This window comes from Schistocerca americana, chromosome 8, assembly GCF_021461395.2.
Source record: "Schistocerca americana isolate TAMUIC-IGC-003095 chromosome 8, iqSchAmer2.1, whole genome shotgun sequence".
Taxonomy (NCBI): domain Eukaryota; kingdom Metazoa; phylum Arthropoda; class Insecta; order Orthoptera; family Acrididae; genus Schistocerca; species Schistocerca americana.
In genome coordinates, this window is record NC_060126.1 from 522,390,893 (window position 1) to 522,403,725 (window position 12,833).

Consider the following 12,833-nt stretch of genomic DNA (forward strand, 5'->3'; position numbering starts at 1 on the left):
GAAAGAAAGAGAGAGAGAGAGAGAGAGAGAGAGAGAGACAGCGCTGTAGAAGAGCAGTTGGCAGTGCGCCGCCACCTGGAAGAGCAGCTCCATGTCGGTGTAGCCGTCAGGGTCCTTCTCGTTGGCGAGGTCGTAGAAGGCGAGCGCCTCGCAGCCGCCGGGCACGGCCATCGGCCCCCGGTGGTAGGCCAGGTAGTCGACGTAGTAGTCGCGGTTCTCCAGGATCGTGTCCGTGCGCAGCGAGACGCTCTCGTTCACCACGAACGTCAGCCCGCCCAGCGCTATGTGGTCCATCAGGTTGTAGCCCACCTGAAACGGCCGGCACGCGGGTGAGGACTACTCTGGAAGCTCGCTCTCGAATACTGGATTTACGCCTCAGCTGCTAGAATGTCATTGAACGTAGTAAACTACGACTATAGAAACGCCTTCAGTCGGTAAGTCTAATGCCTAATTATAACCTGTTTTTTGTTCAATAATTAATCTGTCATGACTTGTACAAACTTCTGGGCTGCTCGCGATGTGAAGCAGCGGCCACAGTTTGTAGTGTGACTGCGTTAGCGCCTGCTGCTTCACTCGAGTAGAATGTGTGGTTTGCACAGTCTGTTTGTCTTTTTTTCTTTAACAGAATTTTTATTTTGTTCACAAATTGCAACATCTCGTAAACGTTTCACGCTAATTAAGACCGTAGAGCAATGGTCTTTCCCGATTTCTGACTAAAAAGTGATTCCGGTAGCTGTAGTCGGAGGTGCTTGTTAATCCTGCCTTTTGAGTTTTTGTGATGATTTTTCCATAGAAACTTTCATCCTCTAGGACACATATCTTTAGGAGTAAAGAACAAAACTTCACAGATTTGAATTTACTTTATTTTAATAAGAGTAAATCTAAAAATTTTCGTCCTCTTTTTCACCCCCTTAGAGGTCAAACAGACACACTATTTTTTTTACATCCAACCGAGAAGCCAAGTACCAGTTTGCTGAAATTCAGTTTCAAAAATGCTTTCATAATAACATATTTGCATGAAAAACTTTCATCTCCTATTTTAACCTCTTCGGGGTTTAATTTCCAAAAACAATGAAAAGTCTTTTTCTTAATTTCTAACTGAGAAGTTAATTGCCAGTTTTCGTGGATGAAGCTATTAAAATGGTTTAGTACTATATTAATAATAATTTATTTAAAAAAATCATGCGTAGGTGGCCGGCCAGGGTGGCCGAGCGCTTCTAGGCGTTACAGTGTGGAACTGCGGTCGCAGGTTCGAATCCTGCCTCGGGCACGGATGTGTCTGATATCCTTAGGTTAGTTAGTTTTAAGTAGTTCTAAGTTCTAGGCGACTGATGACCTCAGAAGTTAAGTAGCATAGTGCTCAGAGCGATTTCAACAACGCATAGGTGCTAAAATTCTAAAAATGACGAAACATCTGTTTCTTCATTTCTAATGAACAAACGAGATACCAATTTTTTTAGTTCTAGCTTCAGATTTGCCTTAATAGCGACTTATGTTGAAAACACATCTCATCCCCTATTTCACGCGTTTAGGGGTGTAATTTGGAAGAATCCCTCTTTGAACGATGCCTACAGTGTAATATCAACATCCTCTCCAAATTTCATGCTTCTCACCTTAGCTTTTGGGTGGGCAATGATAGGTTAGTCAGTCAGGACATTTCCTTTTACATTTAGGGCGGCAGATTGAAGCTTCCTGGCAGATTAGAACAGTTTGGAAATGGCGGAAGTGAAACTGTGAGGACGGGTCGTGAGTCGTGCTGGGACAGCTCAGTTGGATGAGCATTTGTCCACGAAAGGCAAAGATCCCAGGTTCGAGTCCTCGACACAGTTTAAATCTGCCAGGAAGTTTCGAAACCGTGCACACTCCGCTGCAGGCTGGAAATTCATTCTCGTGTACTGTGATTGTTATAATGATTATGAAAGTGATATTTCATACTTCTCCGAAAAGAGTTACATACTTCGTGTGAATAAAGACAAGAAGTTGTTTCTGCAACTCTTTCCATTTGGATTATTTTGTAAGTATGATAATAAATTGGCCCTTCCTTTACCGCACTCCTTCCACGACTACGCACACACACCACCGACGCTATTAGCTGATGCCATAAGCACCTTGGCCTCTCCAAAATTGGTGTTGAGTTACATGTAGCCTCCTGACACCAGTTGCGGCTCTGCTGATATGAACCTCATCTTCCCCAAACGTATTTGTGCGTAACTCCCTTAAGGTTATGTGGTGATTTGACAGTAGAGAAGAACCAATAAATTAAATATACCATGTACCGTTTCACATCTGGCCAAGCCATAGCATCATCATCTTGGCCGATATGTTCACAAGGACCAGCTCGTGACATGTAATGGTTTGAATGGGTGTAGATTGGCCCAATCTGAGGCTGGTCGTAGTCAGAACCTTCTAGTCTGGCACAGGGCTAATAACTTTCCCAGAGGGGCAGTTGTTTTCCAGCGGATGTTGCAAATACACTTCCGACATATTCCGGTAGAAAGCAACACTTTCCATAGGAGTGCTTTCAGTGCCAGCAGGAAGTAAGCAATGAAACTGCCTGCATTGTGCTTGAGAAGCTGATTCGTGAAAGGCCTGAATGTCGAAATTCTTTCGTGGAACTTAGCAGATCGCAGTTCTGGTGTGTCGTCCGGGGCAGCGGTGACGTTTTATATAGCATTTCTTAAATCGATTGTTACAGACATTTATGATCGACACAGTTATTTTTTCATTACGGAAAGTTTAATGTAATTCTGTTCACTCGTGTTCTAGTTGACTAGAAGAGTGGTGCAGTGTAGTGACTGCCCTCGTGCGCGGTAAGGAGTTATCTGATGCGAGATCGGCAGCCATTATGTAGGTGAAAGTGACGATTAAAAGAGAGAAGACAGACTGGTCCCCCTGGGGACCCGGGCCGTGGCGCCTTTCGGGTTCTCGACCCCCCCGCCGCCCGCGCCGCTCACCTTGAGGTCCTGCAGCACGGGGATGCCCATCTCCTGGAGGTGGTCGCGCGGCCCCACGCCGGACAGCATGAGTAGCTGCGGGCTGTTGATGGCGCCGGCGGACAGCACCACCTCGCGCGTGGCGCGCGCGTAGTGCCGCCGGCCGTCGCGCAGGTACTCGACCCCGCGCGCGCGCATCGTCCGCGGGTCGACGTCCACCCTGGTGACCAGCGAGCGCTTGCGCACGTGCAGGTTGCGCCGCTGGCGCGCCGGGTGCAGGAAGGCGCGCGACGCCGACCACCGCGTGCCGTTGCGCATCGTGTCTGCCGGCCGAAGCGAAGCGCGCCGCGTTAGTCTCGTGTCGGCTAGGTAAGGACCGTCGGGCCCTCTCCCGCCTCCGACGAGGATTCCGCATATTCGGTCGGTCCGCAAGTTCGTAGCGATTTTTGTTTTCCATGTTGGTACTCCAGTCGCTAGGGGTTTGCTTACCGGTTGTCGTTTTTATTTGTATTGTACTGTTGCACCCCGAGTTTACTTATTGTCAATTTGTCATTTGGAGATAGTGAGTTGAGGTGTGGAGAACAGAAAATGGAGTCCCAAGTGGAGAAATCTGAACATTTTCGATATATGCTTCTCTTTGGGTTCAGTAGAAGGGTAACAGCATCAGCGGCAGCCCGAAACATTTGCGCCATTGCGGTGATAATGCAGTTTGACAGAGCACGGTAAGAAAATGGTTTTCACGTTTTAAGGAGGATCGTTTCGACGTTACTGAATCTGCACATTCAGGAAGACCTTCAGCGTGTGATGCAGACGGTTGAGACGCATTAATCCACAATGATCCACGTCAGTATTCAGAAACTGGCGAATGTGTTGAACTGTGATCGTTCTACCACCGTGTGACATTTGCGTGCAAGGGGAAGGTTCAAAAATCGGAGGGGTGTGGATACCTCACGCTCTAACCCAGAATCACAAAAATCGGCGGGTGGCCATTCTGCACCGCTGCTTACTCGCATCAGTTAGCTGGTGAGCAACACCGCCCATTCCTACCGTGCATTGATACGGGTCGCGAGAAATTCTCTCTTTATCGTAACGTAAGGAAACGAAGGGAATGATTGAGCCCAGACAAAGCAGCAACTTCCCGTACAAAGAACTGCGCGGATACACCAAAGATAATGATTACCATCTGATGAAACAGCGACGGCGTGAAATAACCGCAGAAATCAATGCGGGACATACGACTAACGTATCCGTTTGGACAGTGCGGCAAAATTTGGTGTTAATGTGCTATGGCAGCAGACGACCGACGCGAGTGCCTCTGCTAACAGGTAGACATCTCTGACAGCGCCTCTGCTGGGTTCGTCACCATTCCTGGTTTCCCTAGACTACTGGAAAACCGTGGCCTGCTCAGGTGAGTCCCGATTTCAGTTGGTAAGAGTCGATGGTGCGGTACTAATTGACTAATTGCCTCCCGGGGGTGTAACGACCACAGCTGACATATACTGTCAACAGCTGAGACGCCTTGCAGAGACAGCCCAACACAACGACCGGAAAACTGACAAAAACACTGTGCACGAGTTCGTTTGGGAAGTGGGAAGTCATTCCGCACCCACTTTTTTCACCTGATCTTACGCCCTCAGATGTTCACCTTTTCCACACCCTATCGAACTGCCTTCAAAGAAGTTCCTTCCCCGAAGAAAATACAGTCGCGGAATGGAAAAGTTACCCCAGAGTTGGCAGACTTTCGTTTATCGTGAAGGAGAATATATTATTGAAGACTAAAGTCCCTGCTGTATGTATCTGTTGTCTCTATTAAACGTATGGAAAAACGCTACGAACTTACGCACCAACCCAGTATTTAACGTCGTAGTCACGTGATGACACAGATATAAAAAGACTTAAATTTAATATGCGGCACAATAAAGTAGCTACAACGTGAAGAGTGGAAGAAAATTATGTTAACATCTTTAACTTACGTTCCCCTGCCGTCCTCAGCTGCGTGTAATATTATGTTGATAATTATTACTGCGTGTCCGTCTTATTATAACGGAATAAAACGAAGTTTTCGTGCCATATGCGTTCCGACTTTATTTTTTATAAGGCATCTACAGTATCCTGAAATACTGGGTATTTTAAAAACAGGTGTCACGTACTCCTACAGAAGGTAGTATTGGTGAAAACTAGACGAAAGGTTCCTGAAATTTTATGCCTGGAAACCAATAGCTGTGGATACATTTGCCGTTGAAGATCCACAGTTCACAGCATGCATTTTATGTTTGGTTGATGCAGAATTCAAGAGAGATATCGTAAGTAATTCCGACAACCACATGTGTCGGTAGATGAGAGTGCTCGAGAAATCGTGGAGACCATCACCATGATCGCGTCAGTATCTGTGTTACGGCCCAAAAACCGCACGGCCACACCAAAGACGGCGACGTACATCGATATCACAGACATTAGCAATGTATCGGTGCAGTCTGCAACGACGAATGGGAGACACTTCTGAAGACACAACATTCTTTCACCATCACAGCGGCATCGCAAGGAGGTCTATATAGAGCCGACCATGGAGTCGCGCCATCCGATTCGTGACTTCCAATGAAGCAGTCATCATAATCCAGTTCGGACGCCAAAACTAATCAAGCCTCAGATGCCACTGTACTTTTGTAACTGTTGAACTTCGCACTTCAAGAGAAGAGTTTGTAATTGTGTGTATCAAGTGATGCTTCACTGTTGAAAGACAGCTGTAAATTCAACACTCTCCTGTGGCAATGGATTCTATAAAATTATGTAAATCTTTTTATGATACTCGCAATGAAGTCAACTAATCTCTGATATGTTGTAGTTTCGATCAGCCATCTGCCACAGCAATCAAAGGAGCCACAGTTATGACCGTATGATTGTAGTTTGGTAAGGTCACAACGGTATTAATGTTAGGGCAGGAATCGTCGGTGACGCATTCTTAGGGTGGGTAATTCGCGTTACCAAGCAGATCACTAGTCGCTGTATATCACAGACTTCTGCGCGATGAGTTACGAAAATGTTACACACGCAGAAAGACGACTACTTGGTTTACGCCTGACCGTTCATCACCCCGTGTTCTACGGATCGTGCGACAGTACCTCACCACCATCTGTCTTGGGCAGTGGACTGGTCGAGGAGGTTCAGTAGCTCGACTTCTCCGTTCATCGGGCATGAATCCGTTTGTTTTCTGCATATGGGACATTTAAAGGTATCAGTGCATGCCCCACCCATCGAGAATGCGCAGACGAAGCAGGAACATGTGACCAACGCATGTGAATCAGTTCGATTGAAGCCACTTATATTTGAAAATGTGCGCGATTCACTGCGAATAAGGGCTGAGGAATGAGGGGGGATGCGCTTGCAACCACATCTTGCCCTGCCCATAGTGTCTACTTCTACGTAACGGACAGACGGGAATAAGAGAATACATTGATCCATATCTCAACAGTTATTGGTTTCTGGACATATTACAGAAACTTTTGTTGTATGTTTGACCAATACTGACACCTGTGGGAATATGTGATGTTTCATTGAAACACCTTGTATACACATATCTATGTCTATACAATTCACTCCTCGTACTGAACATTATACATTGCGGATATAAACAGTTTTGGCACTTCCTGTTTTCTATGACGTAATAATACACCTGAAATTTCTGCTTACAAATTGTGTAGCTCCCGCTAGAAATGTGTTCTTCTTCCAGTTTCACAGCTGTTGTTCCTCTGCTTACTGCCATGCGAAATTTCGTTTCCACAGCACTAGAAATTTGAGGCACATTTGCTTGGCGTTACGTTTCGGATGCTGTTGCCCACTGTTGAATTTTATTTGCAACTCTCAATTGTGTGTTGAAGATATGTCTCTATAATAAGGCAAAAAAATAAATATAACATAAAAGAACCAATTTATACACGTAGTCATAGTAAAACGACTACACACACACACACACACACACACACACACACACACAGTGATTTGAGTTGTCACAAACTTACGATAGAGAGTTGGCAATACGAAATTTCGAATGGCAGTAGACAGAAGAACAGCAGTTAAATCGAAAAAAAAAAACCACAAGCAGAGCAGGATCTACGAAAATTGTAAGCAGAAAGTATTACTACGTCGTAAAAAACAAAAATGAACTGTAAGAAACTGAATGTTTAATGTCCAATATACAAACAAATATTATAAAAATAAGTATGTACGTATTTCAGGTCAATGATGGCTTGCAAGTAATGAAGGTGAAACGCGTATGTCACGAAATATTGGTTTTATTCAGTTTTTACTAGATGGATATATAATTATCAATATAAGTTTATATTATCTGATGTAAAGTAGAAAAAATGGAAGCAGGCCATAGGCGGCAATGGATGTGAGAGAATGGATGAAAGGGTTGGGAGACGGAAGGGGGGGGGGGGGGAGAGAGAGAGAGAGAGACCAACGTGATGGGTGATGGAGACACAAGTAACGGTGAGAGTAAGAAAATGGCGTGGCTGATTGAGCAACGAATTTTGTTTACTTTTTGACAGGCAGGAAACTGGCTTTATGTGCTATTTTTTGTAGGGAAACGCTTTGAGGTTGGCAAAAGAAAGTGCTTCAAAAGTTTTCTTAAATGCAAACAGCGCACAGAACGGTGTTCAGAGTGGAGTTTTCATTGCCGCTGACAGAAGTATCAGAGCAATAGTTTTCGAATGCTTTTGTTTTATGGATGAACACTGCTAAAATACTAGATATGTGTGACTTTGTGTTGTTGTTATTAAGACGGTGGTTGTACGTGTTGCTCTTTAAGTTACGAATAGTAAATCCATTTTGGTTGTGGACATCATATTTGATGTTGCAGAAAGTGTTTGTGATCTGTTTTCTCTCTGTCGTTTCGTGTCTTTTCTATGTCCACCTGGTACCGCAGGCAGTAGGTGCTCCTACTCTGTCTAACAGCTTACTATTGAACTTTGGAGTGCATCAAAATTTGGTGTCGGACCGCGACTGGCCCCTCTTTCACGGACAATGCGCTAATCGGCTGAGCTATCCAGTCACGACTCGCCACTCGCCCTCACGGACAGAACTGCAACGCACTGTGAAAGATTATTTCTGGAAACAACGGCTTCTGTACAGTGAAGCCGTTTCTTGGGAAAGAGGCAAGATGGCAGCGTTGAAGCTTTAGGGAGAGTAGTGAGCTGTAACTGAGTAGCGGGGGCAGTAAGGGCGTTAGCTCAGTCTTTAAGACGACTGTCTGTGAGAGACAGGCGTCTGTGTTCCACTTCCGGTTCACCGTATAATATTAATATCAGGAAGACTCAAAACTGCACACACTCCAGGGGACAGCGAAACATCCATTCGGGATTAAATTATGTTTAATGTTTAATGTTTGATCTTGCGGAGCGGAATGTTGGTGGTGACCATCTCGTAGTGAGAGATTTGAAGGTAATTTGTTCTATAAAAATAGAACTATAGGGTTCTCAAAGTACGAGGGCTATCCACAAAGTACATTACGTTTTGGAATTAAAAATAAATAAAGTATTTGAAATTTTTTTTATTATATACAGATGAAAGCCACACTTAAATACTACTTTTCTACATAGTTGCCATTTAAATTAACGCACTTATCGTAGCGATGGACGACCTTGGAAATTCCTTCGTCGTAAAATTCGGCCCCCTGCGCCTTCAACCACGTGGTTACCTCTTCTTTTGGGACAGAAAAGGTGTGATTTTTGTGGATTTCCTGGAAAGAGGCACTACAATAAACTCTCAAAGGTATTGCCAAACTCTGCACAACCTCAGAAGAGCAATACAAAACAAGCGCAGGGGAAAGTTTGGCTCCAAAGATCTTGCCGATTCACGACAACGCCCGGGCCCACACGGCAAATGCCACTCGTGAAGTTCCCGAATCTTTTAAGTGGGAGTTGTTTCCTCATCCGCCGTACAGTCCCGACCTGGCACCGAGCGACTTCCACTTATTCCCAGCAATGAAGAAGTGGTTGGCTATGCAGCGTTTTGATGACGACGCACAGCTTCAAGAAGAGGTAACCACGTGGTTGAAGGCGCAGGCGGGCGAATTTTACGACGAAGGAATTTCCAAGCTCGTCCATCGCTACGATAAGTGCCTTAGTTTAAATGGCAACTATGTAGAAAAGTAGTATTGAAGTGTGGCTTTCATCTGTATATAATAAAAAAAATTCCAATACTTTATTTATTTTTAATTCCAAAACGTAATGTACTTTGTGGATAGCCCTCGTAGCAACCGCTACGAGCGATCACGTGACTTGCGGAATACATATGTCGATACACACGGATGTACAACTGGGAGTTGTTTGTTAGTGAAAATGAGATTTCAGCACGAACTGCTGGAGCGAGCGGCCTCGTAGCGCTGAGGAAGGCGGCGTGCGGGCGGCGGCACTCACTCTGCAGGTAGGAGAAGCCGGTCTGCGTGGCGCCGTTGTAGTCCACGACGGGCATGCCCATCTCGCCGGCCGCCTCGACGAAGGCCTGCGCCAGCGGGGAGCGGTAGGGGGCGTAGCTGACGGTGAGCGGGCCGCCCGTGCGGTGGTGCTTGGTGTCGCGCGCCAGCTCCGGGATCGACATGTCCTCCGACTTCAGGAAGTACCTGCAACGCGAGTTGCTTTCACTTTGTGCTTCGAAGGTGGACCCTCAGCCAAGTCCATTTCACACCGATTCTAATTTCTCTCTCAGAGAAAATACCGTAAATCGTCCTCACTATGAAGCAGCGTAATACGTGCACTGGGGTGACAAAAGTCGTGGGGCACCGGGATGCACATACACAGGTGGCGTACACAACGTATAAAAAGGCAGTGCATAGGCGGAGCTGTCATTTTACTCACAAGGCAGCCTCCCCATCGCACCCCCCTCAGATTTAGTTACAAGTTCGCACAGTGGATAGGCCTTGAAAAACTGAACACAGATCAATCGAGAAAACAGGAACAAGTTGTGTGGAACTGTGAAAAAATAAGCAAAATATACAGACTGAGTAGTCCATGCGCAAGATAAGCAACATCAAGGACAGTGTAAGCTCAGGAGCGCCGTGGTCCCGTGGTTAGCGTGAGCACCTGCGGATAGAGAGGTCCTTGGTTCAAGTCTTCCCTCGAGCGAAAAGTTTAATTTTTTATTTTCAGACAATTATCAAAGTTCAGGCGCTCACACATAATCAACTTCGCTCTCCAAATTTCCAGGACATGTTCAGATTTGCTTGGACATATGCACGATTTGACGGTCTACACACGGAAAAATTTGAAAACGTTACAAACATATGTTTTGACAGAGCACAGGGAAAACTGCGACTGTGAAACTGTTGCATTCATTTGTTTCATTTTATGTGACAAACTCTTATGTTTTCATCACTTTTTTGGGAGTTGTTATCACATCCACAAGAAAACCTAAATCGGGCAAGGTAGAAGAATCTTTTTACCCATCCGCCAAGTGTACAAGTTAGGTTGGTCGACAACATATTCCTGTCATGTGACGCACATGCCGTTACCAGTGTCGTATAGAATATATCAGACGTGTTTTCGTGTGGAGGAATCGGTTCAGCTATGACCTTGCTAAGAAATGTTTTCGGTTCCCATTGGAGAGGCACGTCCTTGCGTCTACTAATCGCACGGTTTTGCGGTGCGGTCGCAAAACACAGACACTAAACTTATTACAGTGAACAGAGACGTCAATGGACGAACGGACGGATGATAACTTTGGGAAAATAAAGAAATTAAAACTTTTCGCTCGAGTGTAGACTTGATCCAAGGACCTCTCGTTCCGCCTCTGCTTACGCTAACTACGGGACGACGGCGCTCCTAAGCTCAAATACCCCTTGATGTTGCATATCTTGTGCATGGACTACTCAGTTTGTATATTTTGCTTATTTTTTTTTCATAGTTCCTCACAACTTCTTCCTGTTTCCTCGATTGATCTGTGTTCAGTTTTTCAAGGCCTATCCACTGTGCTAACTTATAAATAAATCTGAGGGGGGTGCGAAGGGGAGGTCCCCTTGTCAGGTGATTCGTGTGGAAAGGTTTCCGACGTGATTATGGCCGCACGACGCAAATTAACACAATTTGAGCACTAAACGGTAGTTACAGCTAGGCACGTGACACATTCCATTTCGGAAATCGTTAGTGAATTCAGTATTCATAGACCCACAGTTCAAAATGGTTCAAATGGCTCTGAGTACTATGGGACTTAACTTCTGAGGTCATCAGTCGCCTAGAACTTAGAACTACTTAAACCTAACTAACCTAAAGACACCACACACATCCGTGCCCCCAGGCAGGATTCGAACCTGCGACCGTTCCAGACTGTAGCGCCTAGAACCGCTCGGCCACCCCGGCCGGCTTCTGGTTTCCCTACACTACCGGAAAACCATGGCCTGCTCATATGAGTCCCGATTTCAGTTGGTAAGAGTTGATGGTAGTGTTAGAGTATGGCGCAGATCCCATGGACTCAAGTTGTCAACAAGGTACTCTGCAATGTGGAGGTGGTCCCTTAATGGTTTCAGCTGTGTTTACGTGGAATGGACTGGATCTTCTGGTCCAACGAAACCGATCATAGTCAGGAAATAGTTATGTTCACCTGCCTGGAGAACTTCTGCAGCCATTCGTGGACTTCATGTTCTCAAGAAAGGATGGAATTTTTGTGGATGGCAATGCGCCATGTCAGAACATCCTGGACAATTGGAGGAAATGATCTGACCACCCCTATCGCCCAACATCAATTCCATCGAGTATTTATGGGACATAATCGAGAGGTAAATTCGTGCACAAAATCCTGCACCGGCAACACTTTCGGAATTACGGACAGCTCTAGAGGTACCATGGCTCAGTATTTCGGCACGGGACTTCGAACGACTTTCTGAATCCGTGCAATGTCGACATGCTGCACTAGCCCGTAAAAGGAGGTCCGGCATACAATTTGGAGGTATCCCTTGATTTTTGTCACCTCAGTCTACGACAGCATATGAAAGTGGAGACACTATATATAGAAATAAATGGAGAAACCAAGTGTCAAAACTGAACGAGAACGAATACTCAAAATTGGATTTAACTACCAGTCTAAAAAAATCATTAACTACTTAAAGAACCACATGGATATTTGAAAGTGCAGGCTTTCTCGGCGAATCTTGATGATAAAATCTTTTCGGGTTGACAGTCGAGTCAATGCGTTGTTCTCTGGCAACGTTTCAGCAAGTTTCTTATTTGCCATCTTCAGGGGAAGATGTTTGACTCAGTTGTCAGGCCGAGAAGATTTTATAACCGAATGGATAATCAGAAAATCGTTTAACCTTATGGAACAGAAGTTTGTAAGGATATGTCGTGACAAGCAAAGTCTACTACCTAAGGGGGAAAAAAACGGAAGGTGAAAGTACTGTTCATAGTTTTCGATATTGCATTGCATCGTTCGTCTTAACAACGCAGCCATTGCAACATCGTATTTATCCGCCGTTACCAAGCAACGACTTTCAGTCATAATGCCCTCCCCTGCACGGAAAGTACGTAACGTGTGTGTGTGTGTGTGAGTACAAGTTGTGACGCACGAAAGACGACGTACGGATGTCTGTGTCTGGCCGTGAGTCGCGCACGGACAGCTCAAGCGGCTGAGGCGAACGCGAAGCAGGAGGTTAGTGTTCGAGTCCAGGCCCGGCAAAAAACTTTCATTGTCGTCATTACCCTAGACAGCTGATCGTTGTTGTTCGTATTCGTATCTTCGAATACATTTCATGTTCGCGGTTAAGTCATCTGATACCGTCCACAAAAATAAACATTGCTTTAGGTCTATGGCGACTGTAAGGTACGGGAAACATATGAACTCGGGTAACAAGCACCGAACTATTTCATTGACACTGTACTTCGAGTTTTGGGAATGAAACTATCACTATCATGT

The 12,833-nt window shown here is 45.4% G+C and overlaps 1 protein-coding gene across 1 annotated transcript in view; it reads right to left on the bottom strand.

Moving 5' to 3' along the window:
- LOC124544788 (glucose dehydrogenase [FAD, quinone]-like) overlaps positions 1–12,833 on the bottom strand; it is a 116,117-nt gene that overhangs the window by 10,391 nt on the left and 92,893 nt on the right. The window contains exons 4-6 of the mRNA XM_047123469.1: positions 9,350–9,552; positions 2,955–3,256; positions 76–309 (exon numbers count right to left, since the gene is read on the bottom strand). Coding sequence (XP_046979425.1) covers positions 76–309; positions 2,955–3,256; positions 9,350–9,552 — 739 coding nt within the window. The remainder of the gene's footprint in view (positions 1–75; positions 310–2,954; positions 3,257–9,349; positions 9,553–12,833) is intronic.